This window comes from Sebastes fasciatus, chromosome 1, assembly GCF_043250625.1.
Source record: "Sebastes fasciatus isolate fSebFas1 chromosome 1, fSebFas1.pri, whole genome shotgun sequence".
Taxonomy (NCBI): Eukaryota; Metazoa; Chordata; class Actinopteri; order Perciformes; family Sebastidae; genus Sebastes; species Sebastes fasciatus.
In genome coordinates, this window is record NC_133795.1 from 41,333,057 (window position 1) to 41,354,718 (window position 21,662).

Below are 21,662 nucleotides of genomic sequence, written 5' to 3' on the forward strand. Positions count from 1 at the left end.
GATGCATGAGGTAAACACTGAGCTAACTAACAGAGATATAAATAGTATTATTTACCTGAGAGAAACCGTCAGGAAAACCTGAATCTGGACCGCAGATGTTCATCATGTGTCGCCGATTGCTGATCAGATTCCTCCGGTAACGTGCGCTGGGTGAAGTTTCTGGTTTATAAACTTTAAAGTGGTTTCTAGCTCCTCTTTCTCCGTTAGGGGAAAGAGGAGCGGGGGGAGTGACTCTGTGTTGAGGAAGTTTGATTGACAGAAACGCTGACCAATCAGAGCAAAGTGGGAGGAGACAGGCTGTAAATCAGGATCTCTCAGACAGAGGCTAAATGCAGGCTGAGTGAGAGAGACACTATGAGGAGAATAAAGTTTTTTTTTAACATTGCAGCATGTAAACATGTTCTAGTGCAACATTAAAATACATCTATGAACCTGGAAATGAGCATAATATGAGCCCTTTAAGGCCCAGACACACCAAGAACTACGGGTGATGAAGGCCGACTGCCGACACGTCACCTTTGTCTTGGCCGACAAGTTGCATTTGAACACACCGCAAAGACTACAGCTGACGCCCAGTTAGCACGTACGTTCTGCATCTGCGTGAGAAGGAATAACTCTCCTCACCAGCAGGCAGCAGTAGTCTGTATTCATCATTCAAAAAGGGGAAACGGAAGACCGAGGACGGCGGATATACAAGCCGTTGATATGATACATACCTGAAACGAAGCAGCGTCTGCCGACCATTTTCACGCCACTCTCACTCACCACTTGGCTTCATTCCAGATGACCACGTCGTTATGAAAATATCCGTGTATTGGAATGATCAGATGAGATGAAGCCTTCTGTGTGTGCCCTCTTGACTTTACTTATTTGCTTGCTTCTCTCTTCCGTTTCTCTTCTCGTGCACTGATTCGCTTAAGCTGAACAGTCAATCAGAATGATTTCTCTCACCGCCGATTCAACATGCTAAATCAGCCGAAAAACCTCAGACTTAGGCAGACTAGAGCTGACAGACGCTGACGGCCCCAAACGGCCGCCCGTCGGCTCGGTGTGTCGGGGCCTTTAGGGGACTTTCTCGCTTGTTGTACTTATTATTTTACCACATAACTTCCAATAACGGTCGCTCGATATACTACGTCACTTGACAGAACAAGACAGACTTTCTGGAGAGACTGCAAAACTTTTTCATTGCTTGTAAATGCTGTTGTCTTTCAGGCCTGATGGTATTGGCACAGTGACCGTGGAAGAGAGGGAGCACTTTGAGGAGATCAAGGAGAGGCTACGGGTGCTTCTGGAGAACCAGATTACACACTTCAGGTATAGGAACTGTGTCCGGCCACCACGTGCTGATCTCATGCCAAACTGGACTGCTGAGAGTCCACATGAAAATCCAAAAAATCTGTTGCTTCCATAGGTACTGCTTTCCATTTGGACGGCCAGAGGGAGCGCTGAAAGCAACTCTGTCCTTGCTTGAAAGGGTAAGTCCTTATTACTGCTGGACAGACGGAAGTTGCTGTTTTTGGCTCAATAACATTTCTTCTATGTAGAAGTGTGTGTGCAATAAGTTAAGAGGACAACTTTCTATCATCTTTAACCTTCTTTCTAATTACTCAATTCCAATGCCAGTACTCTCAATCACACAATAAACGTCTTGGCATTAATCTATTTTTATGTTTATGATGTCTCCCAATGTGCAGCCCAAATATCTTTTCAGTCAAACATACTCTTACCGATTGGCATTTGTCTTGTCGTGATTATGTTTGCTAAAATTTTGTGTGTTATGTTTATCTACACTGAAAATAAAACATGCTGCTGTTTCCTTCCTTTTCTAGGTTCTCATGAAAGATATTGTTACTCCGGTTCCACAAGATGAAGTCAAGGCTGTGATCCGTAAGTGTCTGGAGCAGGCAGCTCTGGTCAACTACCAACGCCTGTCGGAGTATGCCAAACTGGAAGGTAAAACACAATAGTACTACTGTAGTTGGAAAACCCAGCATGGGTGTTCTGTCTTGATACGGCTGTTAACGTAACAACTCTTATCCTGTCGAGTCAGTTAGAGTTTGTGAGAGTTTCCTGTCACGTAAGAATCTAGATGTGAGACATTCTAAATGCGGTGTTGAGAGGTTTTCTGAACTAAGTGGGACGGAGCTTGCAAAATGTGGTTAAATTATGTGCAAGCTTATAGAACATTGTGGGCAAACACTGATGAATCAATGAGGAAAGTACCGTAGACATCGTGGTCTTCGCCTGGTATGAGGAATTAGCCATGCTCAGATGGGAATTTACATACATGCCACAGATGTGCATTTTCAACGGGGATCCTTAGAATCACATATACAATGCTGTAGTATATTTTATTGCAATTCTGAATTTCAAAACAAAGCTTAACTTCTAAAATTTCCTTCACAGCTGCAGAAAAATCATAATCCTCTTTCATACTGTACTTAATGGCAATGACAGTTGTTTTTAACACAAATGCTATGCTTATTTTTTCCTTATCTGCATCTTATCTTAGTAGCAAATGTAGGCTAACAGTAAGTAAAAATGCATTCAATTCAATCTTTACGCTGACTCCGTCCATCATTCCTCAGCTTATTTTTCCAGCCGAGTGCTAAACTGCTTCTGTCTCCCACTTTTGACTCTGCCTGGTAGCTGAAGTGATGCTCCTTCTTTTCCCTCTATACCTCGCTCTCTGATGATTTCCATACTCACTCCTCTCTTTTCCTTGTCTATTGGCTTATTCTGCTGCTTGTCATTAGCTTCTGTTTGAAAACAGGAAGGCCAATAAACAAGACATGATGGGACAGTGGTTTTTTTTCTGTTGCATGGTCCAGGTTTTCTTTAGTGGGCATCATAAATATTGTTCAGACCCCTGAAACATTTTATTCCAAACCACTTATTTGATACCTTTAGGGCTTTTTTTATTTTTACTTTTTTTTTACAGAAATGTGATAATTCTTTCACCTAACCTACTGTATCTGGGATATTAAACTTCTTCAGGAACACCGACATTTGGGGAATATGCTTATTTACTGTCTTAGCCAGACTGAGATAAAAAAAAATTGATGTGTGTCCAGTACAGAGATAAGTCCTGGATGTGTTTAGCCTGTCTTAGCACAAAGGTCAGCTAGGAGTAAAAAATACACCGTCAACGACTCCTGTCTTATTTAAATTCAATTAATTTTTTTTTTTACAGCGTCAAATCTTAACAGAAATGATCTTGAGACGCTTGTTTACATGTTTCATCTTGAAAGCTATAGTCACTAATATATTCAGGAGCTTTTTTTCACAAGACAGAGCTCAAACCTGGCAACCTCTTTATGAGGACCGGCATATTCCAGACGCTGCGTCACTGTACCTGTTGGTCATATGTTCAAAACAATAGCTTGAAGGCTAACTGTTCCTCAAGCTAAACTTGTCCAGTTCTACAAATAAAATATAGAAACACGACAGCTCAGAACGGATGTCACTAGAATCGATACTTCGGTACCAAGTCGATGCCAAAATTCTGAAAATGTGATACACTCGTTTTTCCACAGTAGCCTACCGCAGGGCTGAATAACTAATTTCAATGTAGCATTGAGCTATATTATGATGTGTTCAAGCTCTATTATATTGTTTTAGGTGAAGGTACGTCGTAACGTTGTCATAATGCGTTCAAATGTAATCTGCTAAAATTTTGTTTTTGGCAAGACACATTATGTCTTTCTTTACCTTGGTAACTGTAATTGTCAATTAACTAAGATCAGTTAGAAGTACATGACAGTGAACAAGCATATCCCCCAAAATGTTGTTGTCTAATTAACTACTTGAAATGGTCAATTTAAGACGATGTCTGTAAAGAAACCATCACCTAATCACACATCACACTAAGGAAGATGAACCATAGTTTCTCAGTTGTGATTGTTGATTATCCCCGAAACCCCTTTTCCTTCATACTGGTGTGCTTCCTGACCTATACGGGGAAACAAACTCTGATATTTCACATTTGATCTCTGCTTGGCGGAACGAATGGTTAATCCAAAGTAGACAGCCCATAATCTATAAACCCCCAGACACACTCTAAGGTTTGACTGATACGTAGTTTGGCATATCAATGAAAATCATGGAGATGGGTCAGTCAGCGTCATCCACCTCGAGATATGAGATATGATGATTTGATGCAGTTTGAGGACATATTTGTAAGGGAAGCTCTCAAAGGTGCTTTATGTAGCATTTTAATTGATTAAAGTGGCAATAGACAACTTTTCAACTCCCCCCCCCCTTTCGTTTACAAGTGGTATTAGGTCTCTTTCTCTTTTCCATAGAGCCTGGCAACTACCAACAACAGAACACACTGCATTTTGTTTTCCACTGTTACTTCGGAGTTTCAACCGTCCGCCATTCCTTTTACTGGGGATAAAGAACTTCTTTGGTTACTGGGGATGGCTACCGATAGCTCCTGGGGAAACCAAAAGCGCTATCCTCTTCCTGTTTTGGTTGCGCAACGGTTGACATACTTCCTTTGTGCCGTAAATGGAGCCTTTATTTTCCCGGGAGATCGTACCCGGTGGCAGACAGAATATAAAAAGCATAGCAAAAGCGTGGCTTATAGGGAACCACTCTAAACGCCAATGGTGATGTTTTTCTACAGCCGTTACATTGTGCAACCAACATTTACTTCATAATGATAAATTAAAGCAAAAAAAACATCAGTATTATTATGGTTACAAAAGAAGATCATCTAGTAACTTCTATCAGTTTCTACGTGGCCTTTTGTGTAATGCTGGATTATTTACAGCCCAAAGGGAGCTCGATTTACTGTACAAATCTATAGAATAATAACTGTGACATAATTTTTTTTAATCAAAATCCAAATTCTATTAAATTTTGATGTATTGATAATTCTGATATATTTCAAATGAGCTTTACAAATTAAACAAAACTGCTACGAAAGTCGAAAGAATAAAATGAAAGAAAGTAAATATGATTAAGAATGTGTAAAGGAGACGGGCAAAAAGCATCGTGTTTCCGTTAAAGGTGTGAATTCATGGAACAGTTGTAGTGAGGAACTTGAAAATGAGTGACATGCTTAATAAGTTTGAGGCAATATTTAAAAATACGCTTATAAAAATGCACGATCAGAAGGACCTGTTGACATTAGTACAATAGGGAAAGCGTAAAATGTGTCTAATGTTACTTTTGACATCAGTTGCATTCTTTTCTTCTATACTGTGATTTTGGGAGTAATTTTATTTATTTTATTTATTTTATTTATTTTATTTATTTTATTTATTTTATTTATTTTATTTATTTTATTTTATTTATTTTATTTATTTTATTTATTTTATTTATTTTGTTCTTTCTAATTTGCAAATAATAATTTGAGATATCAAAATGATACATATCGCACCTTTGATACATTTTAGATCTGAATTAACTGAATGCTGATATGCTTTTATGGTAAGAAATGTGTGAAATTGTAAGATATTAAATTGCAGCACAAAAAAAACATGCAGGTGTACCGGAACCCTGAAAGCCTGATATCGGTCAAACCCTAGCGCCCTCTGTGCTCACCTCTCTGACCTCGGCCTCCTCTCGCATGCCTCGGTATCCTCCCTCTTTCTCTGTAGGGAAAAAGAGAGAGATGTATGAGCATCCTGTCTTCTGCTTGGCGTCTCAAGTGATGGATTTAACCATTCGTGAGTACCTTCCTCATCCCCCCCCTTCCCATCTTTGCACCCTTCTATGTTTCTCTACAACCAGTATGCACGCCAACCACAACAAGCGACCTCACCTTTCTGTCGTTCCTGACGTCCTTTTGGTTTGTCTGTAGCTGTTGTTTTTAATCTGTAAAGTCTACGGTTTCTTGTCGCTTAGCCGACCGAAACACGTTCTAATCTTTCTGTGAGCTTGTTTTCTGTCCTGCCCCAAACCACCTAGTCTTTGTCTGTCTGCGACTTGAATGCATTTTTACTTTGCTTGTGTGTAAATCCTTTAAGTGTTTATGATCACAATACATTAAAAAAAGGGACACCCACATCCTGCAGTTATTTAAAGGGTATCATTGGACCCAGGTTAGATGAGTTCTCAAAGGAAAGGTTACACATTCCTATTGCAATCTATTGTGCCTCTGTCTTTAAATGAAACCATCATTAAATGCTGATGGCATATATAACAACCATTTTAACAGCTTTTTATGCTTTTTCAGATTTCCCTATACTGGATTTTAGGTCAAAGTGAAGACGCTTTGTGTTTTGTGTCCTTATTTCTTGCTTCTTCTAAAGTTTTCTATATCACAAACTGCACTTAAATATGAAACCTTTGGCTCAGAGGCTGTAGATATAAAGTTGGAAAAAAAAGTTTGGAAATTTTTGTTTGGTGGATTATTTCTCTGTTGTTACAATGCTAATGGTCATTGTATTTTACATGGTTGGAAAGCCTGTTTATTTACCTTCACATTGATGTCCAACTTGTAAGGATCATGCATTTGTGGGATGAGCAGCACAGCTGATTATGTGGGTAATGCCCAAGAAAAATTTCCCGATTTAGTGTCCTCCTCATGCTGGTCACCAACCTGGTCACATGTTGCTGTGGGATGGCGTTCTATTCCTCAACCAGGATTCGTTGCAGGTCAGCCAGGCTGTTGTGACGCGTATGGATCTTCCATCGCTACTGAGGCTCCTGACGGTGTATTAAATGAATAAAGTGTAAAATAGCCAATATGTCTTGGTTGTTCCTTGTTACTGATAGAGAGTTCAATCATCCAATCCACCAAACAACTCAAAACAAGAGTCAATACCAACAGGAGAATACACTGTTAACATTGGCAGAGAATTTTGGCAAATATTTCTTGGGCGCTACCCACATCATCTTTCCAACGATGTAAAATATAATGCTAATTAGCATTGTAACAACAGAGAAATAATCCACAAAACACAAATTTACAAACTTTTTTTTCCGAGTTTACATTGAATGCCTTGCTATTGAATACTCCATCTAATCTTTACCTTTATTTCTGACTCCTGTCTTCTCTTTCCTCAGCTTGTACTACCTGTACTGAATAATCTCTTCTCCCTCGCCCTCTACCTGACACTTTCCCACCTCTCTCTACCTTTTCTCTCCATCTTTGAAACCTCCTGTCCTTAAAAACAAAAAATCACTCTTTGTGGAGAAATCTCAGAAAAAAAGTGAAGGATCCAGGTGACGTTGCGCTGTATGTCTGCTGTTAGCTCATCTCCCTTATTAACCCCATACCACCATAGACCCAGTCACCACCTTCCTGACACCTGTACATTGCTCAGCAAAGGCACATGAATTTAACAGAATATGTTTCAGGAACGTTGTGACCCCCCCTCCTCAACCCCCCATGTGATGTTTCTCACTGCGCCGCAAGATCAGAACGGAGATGTAACCTTTGTTGAGATTCATCAGTTCCTTAGAAGAAGACATAGAGAAATAATACAAATTCAAGTTTGAAAGGTTTCAAATTCAAGTTTCTGGTGGAAATGACCAAGAATTAAAGTTTACAATGATTTGATTGAACTGCAATTTCACAACCATGTAAAATACTACATCAAATTGGGTGTGAGGCCAAATGATAACTATTCCTTAAAAAGCATAGAAACTGATGTGACATTGACAAAACACAACAGGAGAACAGAAATGAGTTGATGATTGGCAAATGGAGAGAGCAATATTTAAGATAATTTACCAGCGAAAATCAGTTGTGTTGATGAGTAACCCGAGAGAGCCGCAGGGTGCGAGCATTCAAACATGGAAGAAAAACACTTCATGCAGGTAACATTTCAATATTTCAATCCAAGAAATAGCTTTGTTTTTTAAGAAGGGTGTACAAAGAGAAGAGATATTATTCCTGATGGCAAAGGAAACAATCAGTACCCAAGTCTCATCTCATTGTCCCCGGTGGCTGCCACACTATCTTTTTCCACGGTGTCTTGAGATCAATGAGCTGGTATGATACCAATAGATGTTAAAGGGACTGTTTGTAATTTCTTACACGTATAAATCAGACTCAGACTCCAACACAAACTACACGGAAGCACCAAAACCGCAAAGTTATATCTAGTGAAGCCCGTCTTGCAAAACAGTGTCAACTCTTCCTGCTTCAGACCCCCAACGGTGGTCAGAAGACACAGGGGAGACCGTAGCTTTGGTCTCCAGGGCCGGAGTCTCTGCTGTACTCTGCTCCTCTGCCTGCCTTCACTCACACACCGTGCTCGTTCTCACTCTCTCGCTCCACCTCTCATGTGCATGCGCACACACTCCACACTGCAGAAGAGTTAGTTTAGCTCTGAGAATATCTAGTGAATGGACGAAGTGACGTGGACGTTACGTGAAGTGGACGTTTGTGCAGAAATAACTGCTGCAGCTCCTCCAGACCAACAGAGGTTTCCCGTGTCTTGTGAAGTGACGGGGCTCCGCAGAGAGAAACGTTATCGTCTCCAACCAAAACTCCGGTGTCTCCCCTGTTCCCTCCGGCCGCGGTCGGGAGGCTGAAGCAGGAAAAGCCAACACTAGGATCAGCATTGATTCATGGAGAGACCTTCGTCTGGTCAGCTAACATTACTGCCAAGCAGGTGACATATAGAGTGATAATGTTGTTTTAGCCGACGTGTGTCGAGGACAAGCACGAGCACGAGCAACAGGACGCTGACTTTCGTTGACTTAACGGCCACAGGTGTCGCTGTTAACAAGCAATTTCTGATTCTTACACAGAGTCCCTTTAAAGTGTCTACTGAACAGCAGTGACTGGACTTGGCAACAACAACTTGGACAATCTCGGGTTAAATAAGACCTTCAAACTTCCAATATGTCCGAAATATCTGTTATTGGTCATGAAATAATAATACTATATATCCCAGTGAGGCGTTTAATGATGATAACCATCACAATCGAAAACTGAGCTGCCTTGTCTCAGGTTGACATAATGAATCTGTCAATTTGTGCACACACACGCACACACACACACACACTTTGGACCAGTACAGAAGTCCTATTCTCTGGATGCGTTCAGCCATGTTAGCATGACTGGAACTCCAGCAGGCAATCCTTCATCATCCTGCTGTGTTGTCCACAACATCACTGAGCTACAACAGCTCTGCCAGTAGGTGAAATGAAGACAGTCGCGTCTCTGATGTGGACAATTCAACCCCTGTAAAGCACCGTGTGTGTGTGTGTGATGGTGCTGATATGTGAGAGTGATACCGGCTAAACTGGACCATAACACACATTATGATTCCTTTAAGACACTAATATCTGTAGTGCCGGTTCAAAACAGGGCTCAATGCTTGGCATGTGGTATTGCTGCTTGTAATTCTCATACAAACAACTTCGCACTTCACACTCCGCTTCCTCGGGTCCTGAGCAATACACCTGCCATGGCATAGTTGCGTCACACATCGAAGTCGCGGCTACTCAGAAATACTGGTGAAATACAGTCTGTTTCATGGGAAAAAATACACTCAAGCCTGGCTACTCGCAGTCAGAAACATCAGCGAAATACACTTAGTGGATGTATTAATCTTATATTAGTCGCTTTGACATTACCACGCGGTTATGAAGCAGAGCATGGATTCGATTAGCAGAGGTATCCAAAATCGAATGGATTATTCATTGTGCCACGCCCCACCCCTCCAAAAAATGTCATTCAAATCGATCGCAGACCTTTGGAGTAATCCTCTTAACAGACATACCAACAAACCGACAAACCAACACCGGTGAAAACATAACCTCTTTCCTAGGCCTTTTGCCTTGGCGGAGGTAGTTATGGCAAAAACGTAAACAATATTGAGTTGCAATGGCTAGAATAGCGCTGTTACTGTAGGCTATCCACTTATGCCCGTTGACTCCAGGGAAGTTAAATACGAGTTTAGTATATCCAGCATCCAGCCGCGAAAATGAACTGTAGTCAATGAGCTGCGGTCTGCCCGCTGTGGAGGACACGCTGGACTGCGTCACGTATCCAAATTGCACCAAATTTGACACGGCATGTCCTAGGTACCCCAGTAATACACCCACCAAGCGAGAAATAGATCCAATGAACATTTCTCAAGATACGCAGGACAAACCCACATACGGACACAGACAGAGACTCCTTGTCCTTCCATTTTGTTAGATCTACTGTCATTTTATTCCACTATTCTAACCTTTGACCAATTGATCTGCTCCAACTATATAGCATGCTGGCCATTACCGAAGAGTCGCTCTATGCAGAACAGAGTATTCTGGCATTGACAGGAGGAGGTAGCTGTGACATTGCCAATTTTATTGTAGGCAAGAATGGAAGATAAGTCCCTTTTGTTCAGAGTAATGTAAATGTACCCTCCAATTTTACCAGGACTTGGGTAATAGATATAGTCTTTTGCATCCTTGTTGGCTGCTTTCTAAGATGGGTAACGCTTTACACAATGGGCTTCATTCTGCGCTCTACCTCACGCAAACTACGCACGCTTACTTATTTGATGTCAGACCAGGGGGGGTGGGTTGTGGGTAATACAGCAGACTCAGCAGTCTTTGCTGTGGAGATCATTTCAGACAGAGCTGAGAGATCAGAATTGTAGTGTAGTCGAAATGTAGTGGTGTTACTGGGTAGCAAGGCAGGTAAAATAAAGGGTAACGGTGTCAATATTGCAATGAAATTAACTATGGTATCACTTCATCCTTTTAAATGATGATGTGCTTACAAAAAAAAAAATACTGTGGGAAATGACATTGAGAAAAGTTTCCAAATGTAGAGTACGTATTATTATGCATATAAGCTACTGTACATGATGTCACTGCAGACAGAAACACAGCACCGTCCCAGCAGCCGATCTGATATAAAACTCATTTAAAATCCAAAAGTGAATTGATTCAAATTCCTGAATTTATCCACCATCTTTTGCAAAACTCAACTTGTAACTTTACCCTGCCACTAGTTACACTTCCACAGAATTAAAGCTTGCTTATTGGACGTATCTTACTGCAGTCGAGGTCTGTTGTTGATATGTAAAATGTCTTGTACCTTCAAATACGAGATGAATTCACGGCCATCCGAATGTAGGAAATGCTCCAACCTCCAATGGTATAATTTTTTACTTTTAGAACTCTGGCCATCCAATTTAACCCTACTAACTTCACCACTCTATCGTAAGTAATAAAGCACAACAAGGTGTCCTGATATATAAGAATAATGGATGTTGTGAAGCTAGGGATGTCACAATAGCATAAATTTGGTAGTCGATACCAATACCAGTGAAATTTGACGATCCTTGATACCCGATTGGATTCCATGGTAAAAAAAAAGCAAAAACCAAACAATAATCCACGTTTACTTAAACATACACTTCTTTATTACTGTTTGCATACCGATTTTTGCGAATGTATTATTAATCCCTGATGATCCGCCTCAGGTTTCTTGCCAAAAATAAATAAAAAATTCCAGATTACATTTGAACACATCATGTTGACTTCATAATTTACCTTCACCAACCCCTATCACTGAACATACTAAAGGGTATTGTATTCAGTACAGTCTATACATACTCTTAATGCAAGTGCATGCAACTCTCCCGCCCCAAAACAATCTCACTGTGAGCTCAGATATACTGTGGGGATGAGCACAGCACAACCACCACATTGCTGCATGATGAGTGTTCAATGTATACATGCTGTTTGCATCCCTCATCACGCCCATGTTTCCTCCTGATGACACCATCACTGTTCTGTCACAGTGACAGAGATGTGCATCATTTAGCCTACCGCAGGCCATCACTACTTCCAGCCACCCAACGGTACTTTCAGGACTCACGGGGATAGTGTTGACGACAAAAATGCTTTGATATGTATATGTAGTAACGCTGGAATTACAGTTTAACTAGGGCAACGTAAAACATGTTTAACTTTGCTTCAAGAAAATATAGTATACTATTAACACAATTATGATTTAAATCAGACAAAATCTGACCTTAGTTCACACTGTTCTATCCTGAGGTCTGATCCCCAGCCATAATTAGAGCAAGCTGATTCTCTGATTGTCCCAGAGATTTAGGCTGAGGCTGTAGACTGGACTAAGGATCACTTTTTGAGGCAATAGCTAAGCTTGTGAGTGACTTAATCTTCTTGCTTCAGTGACTTAATCGTCTTACTTCAGTGTTCAGGAAGAATAACATGCATGCTGTGCACTTTTTTTTTTTACTAACTAAATACTGTATGAAACAAGACACACTTTTATTTCTCAGACCAGGGTTGTTCTTATACCTGAGTCATACTCCTGCAGCTGTGCGTCTATGCCAGGGGTCAGCAACCTTTACTATCAAAAGAACCATTTTAGGCCAAAAAAAGAAAAAGGAAAAACTTTCTGGAGCCTCAAAACATTTGAGCATTGTGATGAAGTTTATAGTCTAAGTATATTGTATATAAGTCTACTGCAGCGAGGGCCAATGTGCAAATGTACGACGGCATATTAGGGCCACATTGAGGGGGAAAAAGTCGCAATATTACGAGAATAAAATCATAATATTACGAGAAAAAAGTCCTAACTTTACGAGAAAAAAAAGTTGTAACATTACGAGAATAAAGTCATAACTATCCAAGAAAAAAGTTATTATATGAGAATAGTCATAAATTTACGAGAATTTTTTTTTAATATTACGAGAATAAAGTCATAAGTTTAAGAGAAAAGATGAAAATAACAGCATGTGATCTGTTGTTGATTTGGACCTGCGGTTTTTCAACTTCCTTTGTCAGGCGGTCTTAGATTTATTTGATAGGCGTGTTTCAATGATTCCAAATACGCTTTGCCCAACACCACTCCATGGCTGAAAAAAAAAGAAAATATTGGAGGAGTTGGATGATGATGAGGTGCCTTTAATTAATAAGGAGAAAAAGAGAGAACCAAATGAGGAGGTGGTATATATATACCCAGCGCTGATGTCCAATCAAACTTCTGTGGCGTCCCCGATGCCTGGTGCGTAGTCACATCTTTCAGGAGGTGCGTGGCCCTGCAGCTCTCTGCAAGCCCCGCGAAGATCAACGCAAACTTTTTACGCAAAAAATTATAAATAAGGCATGACGCACGAGGTTGTATGCATGCAGTAGTAACAAGAGAAAGAACTGATCAGACTCAGAGGCTACCCGCGCTGACCTTTGACCTTTGTGTTCCAGAGAACGTAGGGCGGTTAGTCACCCCTGCTAAAAAACTGGAGGACAATATTCGCCTGGCCGAGTTGGTGATCGAGGTGCTTCAGCAGAATGAGGAACACCACGCTGAGGTCAGTGTGCCCGTTATACGTGCATGCATCTGCACACACGCACACACACACATGGGCCTGTAGTTTCGTGGCAGTATGGGCTGGTGTCTGGCTGAACGAGAATTGACTGAATGGTCAAAGCCAGCAGTAACAAGACTGAAAAAGGTGGTGCTGATTAAACGCAATGAGCAGTAAGGGTTGCCTCTCTACCAGCCATGCCAGCTACTGATATCATGAACCTCATTACTGTCTAACACAGGGGTCAGCAACCTGCGGCTCTTTAGCTCCTCTCCAGTGGCTCCCTGTGGATTTTTAAAAAAAATTGTGTAAATGAACAACTGTTTTTTTGTTTACATTTTCATTTTTATTTATCATTGTTGTAGGTCTATGGTACGACGGTACAACGGAGTATTAGGGCCACATTGGGGAAAAAAATAAATCTGAGATTTTGAGAATAAAGTCATAATATTACAAAAATAAAGTCATAATATTACTATATATAGTAGTAGTAATTTGTGTTGTATATATGTGTTATTTTCTTTTTTTCTCTTAAAATTATGACTTTATTCTTGTAATATTACAACCTTTTTTTCTTGTAAAATTATGACTTTATTCTTGTAATATTACAACTTTTTTTCCCGCCCCTTTCATGTGAAAGCGCTCGTAGCCTGATAGAGAAACCCTGGGTTAAATTAACGAGTTGATAACCACCTTCGTAGGACCGCTTAGTGCAGGGGTCAGCAACCTTTACAATCAAAAGAGCCATTTTAGGCAAAAACAAATAAAAAATCTGTCTGGAGCCGCAAAACATTTGAGCATTGTGATGAAGGTAACACAGTTTATAGTCTAAGTATATAGTATATAAGTCTAATGCAGTGAGGGCCCAAGTGCAAAGTACTACGGAGTATTAGGGCCACATTGAGGGAAAAAAATCTGAGATTTCCAGAATAAAGTCATAACTTTATGAGAAAAAGAGTCATAATATTAAGAGAATAAAGTCATAACTTTCGTGAAAGAAAGTCGTAATATTACGAGAATAGAGTCATAACTTTACAAGAAAAAAAGTTGTAATATTACAAGACTAAAGTCATAATTTTACGAGAAAAAAAAGAAAATAACACGTAAAATTACTACTTCATAATATTGTGACTTTATTTTCATAATATTACAGCTTTTTTCTCCAATGTGGAACTAATTCTCCGTCGTACCGTCGTACCATAGACCTACAACAATGATAAATTAAAATTAAAATGTAAACAAAAAAACAGTTATTCATTTCCATTTTTATAAATCCACAAGGAGCCACTGGAGAGGGGTTTAAGAGCATCATGTGGCTCCGGAGCCGCTGGTTGCAGACCCCTGGCTTAGCGGGATCTCGTTTGTTAGGGTTAGTGAAGCCAGATAACGAGAAGATACCCTGGGTATGTTGAGCTTGCTTCGTAGTACAAGGCTCTGTTGGTGTTGTCTTCCAATATGTTACATCAGATTTATCAGTTGGTTTATGTTTGGGAAAATTGATTAACCGTCATGTAAATGTTGGGCGATGGTGATTATTGATTGATTGAATCACCATCCTGTGCCTTATCTGCACAGTAGGCCACGCCTGCCTGACACAAAGTACACACTCTAAAGCGTAGGCAAAGGTGTCGTAGCAGTGGAGAATTATCAATCAGGTCGGTCGAACTCTGTTGATCTGGCAAATACTGAGCTGAAAAGATACCGAAGGATAAGAAAAGAAATCATGAAGGCAAAGGGAAAAGAAGTGCACTTGAAGAAAATTTTGAAGGTTTGTTTTGATCTTAAAATTACTTAAATCTATCCAGTCTTTCTACCCGTTTATTGTGAATACTGTGCCACTAACATCACTATTTGTTGTCACTTCGTTATTCAAAGTTGACTTATTCCCTCTCTGCTTTTTATTTCAATGATTTATTTGGTTCGCGGGGAAATGTTTGAACAGGGAAAAGAGGTATGTGATTGTTTTAGTGCCATATGCCCCCGTCTCCCACCCTACCCTTTACTGTAAGTCCTGTGCATGCACTTAATGATACGGCTATTGTTGTAGAGGATCATTAACGTTTCCCTTCTCAACAATGACCCGGAACACCTTTCGGCTTGTGGTCACCGCAAATCAAGTGCTTGTTGCCAGTGCTTGTTAGTTTTCTAAGCTAGCAACGAGTTTGGTGATGACGAACGGAGACAAGCACTTAAACAATGTGTTTATTTGTTGAACTCATTCAGCTCCGTTCTGAGGAAACAAAGTGCAGAGTTGTGACTTTGATGCTGTAACATGTTTGGTCTTAAAGAATACAACTCTGTACCTTTTGTTTTCTAAGGAATCTACCCCCAAATCATCCCTGAATATGCTAACCCGTTTTCCTGTGTTTAGCCATGTGTCATTTATCCGACCAAGTCCAGTAAGTAAGCTCGGGGAAGGTGTTGTGTCACCTTTCCTTCCCTTAAAGAAACCCATTCCCTCTCCATTGGATCCTTCAGCACACACAATGGAGGAAATGCGAGGCATGCTTGGGTGATCGGAAAAAAACGCGATCACTCCCCTTGCATTTCGATGGAAATGCGTTATGCTGCTGCTTATCGCTCATCCTATTTAACAGGCCCATTTTGGGGTGCCTCTCATGTAATCATCTATTTGAACTTCAAGATTTTGATGCTGATTGCTACATTCAACTTCTACAAACAATGTGTCGAAAACTGAGAGGAACTGCTGCAGGTTGTTTAACAAAACTTGCATTTTCAAAGGCATGTTCATAATCCTCTGAGACTCCTCTATCCTGCGACTTATACATGTATATCCCCCCCCCCGCTGTAGTGAGTTTCATACGGGGCATCTCCGTGCAAAATGGTGACAGGAAAGTTAATAGCTACCTAAACAAAGACGGCAACTGGACTAGCAGAATGGGTGTATAATGAGTTGGGATACAGTGTCATAAAATGGTGCCCCATTCATACCACTAAATAATATAGAAGAGCAGGCTGACTACCAACACACATAAAAGGGTAGCTTTTAAATATACGTCTAAATTTACGGTTTAGTCCGATGTATCCTCACCCAACGGTTCGTGTGGTGTGTTATGGAAAGTTATTCCTCATTTTCCTGCATTCTCCACAAATGTCCAACAACACGTGTCAATTTCCGCTCGTTATATGCATACGGTCTTTTCAAAATAAATTTCTGTCTTCACAAAAAACAGCTTGGTTAGGTTTAGGCATCAAAACTACTTGGTAAGGTTGGGTTAAAATAACTATGGAAATGACGTTACTTAAAGCTTCAGTAGTCAGTATATTTTTCGCATCATTGGGAAACAATTCCATAATAACCTTTCAGCATATTGTAATTCAAGTGTTCTGAGAGAAAACTAGACTTCTGCTCCTCCTCATGGCTCTGTTTTCAGGCTTTAGAACATCTAGCCTATGACGGGAGACTTTGACCAATCACAGGTCATTTCAGAGAGAGAGCGTTCCTATTGGCTGTGCTCCGGTCATGTGACCGGAACTTGGCGTTCCTTCACCAGATTTCACAATGGCGTCACAAACTTTCTCATTTTACAGCTAAACCGTGCACTACAAGATGATTCTGAAAACATTTGAGGAGAGAAATAGGCATTAACGTAACAGAATATTGATTCATATTTGATCAGCGCTGCCTAGTTTGACCGTTTGGTCAGAGTTTGCAAGTGATTGACAGCCGGCCCTGTCACTCTTTATACTTTCTAGTTCACAATTATTATACAATGTTACATGTTTCTGTACAGTAATTATCCATACAACTTTAGCTCAATTTCACATCTGAATTTTAGTACACACCCTACAGTATGTGCAACGGCTTTAGTTTGGCAGGTGCCATTTTCTTGACAGTTTTGCAGCTACAGCCCACCGTGTGCAGGGTTGTTCGATAAGCAGCTATCATTTCTGATTGCCATCTTTGTTCGGGTTAATAAACTGAGATGCAACTTATGAAACAAGTTCAAATTCTAAATCTTTGTACGCTGAATATAATCGGTTTGTACTGATGGGAGAGTTGTTTCTTAGAGTTGTTTAATACTGGTGAGGTTTAAGAAACATCCTTCAGCATCTTTATACTTTTACTTTTTATTTTCTCAAATGTAAAAAATGATGATTACATGAGTGGCACTGACTAGATGTACCTTCTTGCGAACTATCTCACACCTACTACCCAATGCTACGAGCTCCCATGGCAAGTGCATGCCCTCCCTTCCCCTTCCACCACCACCACCACCACCACGTAAGCCTGAGGGTACATTCACATTACAGTGTTGACAGCTTGATGTGAATGAGCAAACACCATGTTTCCTCAGGGGTCCCTCTTAAGAGACCTGGCAAGAGTGGGAGTGCATGGAGGAAAGTGAGTGTTTTTGGTGTGCATGAGAGAGCCCGGCCCCCTAACAGTCACTCCACTGCGTCTATTCGTTGGGGAGATACGAGCGTGACGCAACTCGCCGGCTCCTTTTCTTCCGATTGACTCGCTGAAGGAGCTGCGGGTGAGTGTTTAAGTAGCTCCCTGCCATGCCTGTCAAGGAGCTGCTGCTGTTTCCTCTGTGGGCCAGCAGAAAAGCGTGTGATTTTACGTGCCCGAGCGCCGGTTGTACTGCTTTGAGTTGTGAAGAATGCTTCCCCGGAGATCACGCGGTGGCAACAACTTGATTTCATATGGTGAGAAGTGAGAGAGAGAGCCAAGAAGGTTTGCAGTAGATCAGTGGAGTTACATTACATCTTCAGCCTTTACGGTAAATGAGATTCAAGCTGTAAATTCCCCCATAGGGAACACTTATATGTCTCCTCTCTTTGTCTGATTTTTCTCCTTTCTTTCACTCTCAACCTGTTGATTTTCTTCCGCTCCCTGTATTCTGTCTCTGTCTTTCCATCTCTCCACCCTTGAAGGCCTTCGCGTGGTGGTCGGACCTGATGGTGGAGCACGCCGAGACCTTCCTGTGTCTCTACTCGGCCGACATGGACGCAGCTCTCGAAGTTCAGCCGCCCGACAGCTGGGACAGTTTCCCCCTCTTCCAGCTGCTCAACGACTTCCTGAGAGTGGACTGTGAGTAGGGAGCCATTAAAAGGAAATGTATTCAACAGTCAGCGTGGGGACTGAAGTAGCTGAACGTGCCCTGCGCTTGGTCTTGTAGGTCCTGTAGTGGGTTGATGAGTTAAGAAGGGATCAGACACTGGGGATGTAGGTTTGATGAAGGGTAAAATAATGGAATGGAAAGTCAGATTATCCACTTGCCCAGGTTAACATAAATTGTGACATCATCTTATAGTACACATTGTGTATGACAAAACCCCATGCATTAGACAAACAGAGCTATGTGCACCACTTACAACAGTAAAACTTGCATGTCAATTATTATTCAATTATTTACACATTGTTTTTGGGGCAAATGACTGCTAGAGTCTGTATTTTTTTCCAGCACAAACAGCTAATTTATCCACTGTTAACGTAATCACTATCACATACACTCTCAATATTTGCACTATTTGTTTATATCATGTTTATTTTTGTTTATAGCTTATTTGTAAATTGTTCATTTTTATTCTTATCTTATTTTAACGTTTTATCTATTCTTTTGTTATTATACTTTTTGTCTTGCACCAACAAAGCCAAAGAAAATTCCTAGTGTATACCTCTTACACCTGGCAATAAACACCATTCTGATTCTGATTCTGATTCTGATCTGATCCCTACTTCGGATATGTTGCCGTTGTGAAGCGGTGGCGGCAAAACCACACAGTTAGGGTTAGAAAAAACATCATAGTTTGGCTTAAATTAAGTACGTCTTTCATGTTACACAAACCACCGATGTAGCGTAACATCACATGACATAACGTTGTTAGTAAAAAACACTTGACTTTTGGTTTCACACAGGACACGAATGCCAGTACCCTGGTCCAGTGTTTGTTTGACCCATCACCATCCCTCCCTCTCACCCTTAGAGGACTTTTCACTCTTTGTAGGTGCAGTGAGGTTTCAGATTGCAACCAACTGAAACTTCTCCCATGTGCCAAACATGTAGGAGAACTACGGTGGCCGACGCAAAAATGTAAATAGCCCTATAGAGCCAGGTGTTTGGTTTGTCTGTTCTGGACAACTGTAGAAACATGGCGTCCGGCTCTGTGAAGGCGACCTGCTCCATAAGTAGATGGAAACGGCTCATTCTAAGGCAGTGGTTCTCAAACTTTTTACACCACGTACCACCTCAGAAAGTATTTGACTCTCCAAGTACCACCATTATGACCAGAGGTTTGCAATTATTTTTCCTGGGGGGCCACATGAGAAACCCAGATTATTGCCAGGGGCCAAACAAATTCTGTCAGACGTAACCTCTATTTTATCACTACATTTATTTATAGAAAACATACTGCGCACTTATTTTTCAGCATTTACCATACTGAAAATCACTCCAAACAGCATATTATTAAGAAAATGACATCATATGCAGGAGTTTTGACTGACTGTTTTGGGTAGTAACGTTTCCATTAACAAAACTTAACAAATAGAGAATCCCCCAGCATGCCAAAATATAAAAACATGAACTGCAGGTCCAAAAAGCCTACTGTACACAGTACTGTACTGTACTTTGTTATTGTCATCTATAGTGGTTGTTTGCACAAAAACACACAATTCAAATGATTATGAATATTTAAATATTTGCTTTGATTAAAAAAATCTTGGCAAGTTGCTTCGAGCTAGTGTTAGGAAGTTAAACAGGTCATTATTCTCTCTCTAATATCTATTTTATATTGATGTGAAAACATCTCCTTCAAACAACTGGATTTATTCAAGTTCCTCACCAAAAACTAAATTTTACGAGATTACATTTGAATGCATCATGATAACGTTGTAATTTACCTTCACCTAATAGTCATTTTTTCCTGAGCCGGCTTTGAACGCCTCACAACAATAACTCAATGGCACCTCCATTAACGCTCATATCTCTGTTATTTAGCCAGCCAGGAATGTGCTGCCCACCGGCTGCTAACAGCTAACGTTACTAACTGTCCTCCTGCTGATTTCAACACAGATTTGTTGTTCACAGTGTCGCTTTATCAGGGAAAAATAGGGTGCACCCCCTCAGGTTTAGTAGCGCCACGCTGTTGAGCACTTTTTTTTCTCTCCACCGTCTCTCCGGTCCTAAACAAACTGAAACATGATACAGCGTGCGTATGCGTCATTGTGCAGCGTGACTGTGGAAAAGCATCAATACAGAGGAATCGATAGTCAAAGATTCCTCCGCGTACCACTAGAGAGAGCACGCGTACCACCAGTGGTACGTGTACAACAGTTTGAGAACCACTGCTCTAAGGTAACAAAATCATAACAAATCTTATATTCAGGTGATTATACACTAATGAAAACAAACTTATTAATATTATATTTCAATTTCTGCCAGTAGACCCCCCTAAATGTTACACACTGTTCCTTTAATGCTTGTAATGAAACAATGGGTTTATATTGGAGTTAGGTGAAAACCCAGTGTGTCTCATAAAGACGCTAAAGGGTGCCTTGTGCGTCGGTGTTAAAACACTGGAGGCCACTGCCCAAGCATCGGTAGCTGACGCCCTATAGGAGTGAGACCATGTAGTCACTGCACATGCTGTAGTGGTCAGCTAGCTAGCTGCAAACATACACATTAGCCATGTGTGTGCGGAGTGTGTGCGTTTGTGTGACTCAGACGTTATCGCCCCTCAAATCGTAGCCAGCTAGCTAATTCCACCATGCTTTAATACTACACTGGTGACAGAAAATGAGCCGATCAAAGTGAGAGTGTGTAGATGAAGCATTAATTTGTTAAATTTGACTCATTTACTCTGACTCTCTATGCTTCATAACGTCACTACTCCACTGCTCGTTTTAGTCGTTACTGTAAAACCTCACCTCCTTGAGTCCGCAACTTGCCGGAAGTCGGTTTAGATTATACAGAACGTAACCTGCTACGACAGTCGCAGTGGCAACGGTGCACATAAAAATGGCCACCGCTCTGACCGTCCTGCTATGTTGGTTTGAATGGGAATGTCCGTTCTACTCCTATTCAATTTCTATGGTTTCAACTCACAACAGATGTGTTTTCGCTACAGTTCGCACTGCGTAGTCCATATCATCATTTGTTTGCATCCAGTGGCAGCTTCCTGTTGACTCTGTATGCAATTGTGCCGACTCTATTATTTCCACCTTTTTGCCTTAAATGCTTCATGTTACTATATTTATTTCTTGGTGATATCAATATGTTTTATATGTTAAAATATGACTAAAGTCAATATTTCTGATGAGCTTCAAGGTTCCCTTAAGCTGAAAATTCTTAGATTCAGAACAAAAAATCTATTTTAATGAATAAATGATACCAAAATAATTGTAATCTTGTCAGTATAAATCTTGATAAATGTTTACAGCCA

At 40.7% G+C, this 21,662-nt stretch overlaps 1 protein-coding gene across 2 annotated transcripts in view; it reads left to right on the top strand.

Moving 5' to 3' along the window:
* Window positions 1-21,662, top strand: part of cadpsa (Ca2+-dependent activator protein for secretion a) — a 199,583-nt gene that overhangs the window by 124,667 nt on the left and 53,254 nt on the right. The window contains exons 14-19 of one of the 2 annotated variants that reach the window (XM_074648789.1): window positions 1,216-1,317; window positions 1,415-1,478; window positions 1,833-1,956; window positions 5,613-5,681; window positions 13,147-13,253; window positions 18,153-18,309. In XM_074648789.1, the coding sequence (XP_074504890.1) occupies window positions 1,216-1,317; window positions 1,415-1,478; window positions 1,833-1,956; window positions 5,613-5,681; window positions 13,147-13,253; window positions 18,153-18,309 (623 nt within the window). The remainder of the gene's footprint in view (window positions 1-1,215; window positions 1,318-1,414; window positions 1,479-1,832; window positions 1,957-5,612; window positions 5,682-13,146; window positions 13,254-18,152; window positions 18,310-21,662) is intronic. The other variant, XM_074648797.1, reaches the window with a different exon arrangement.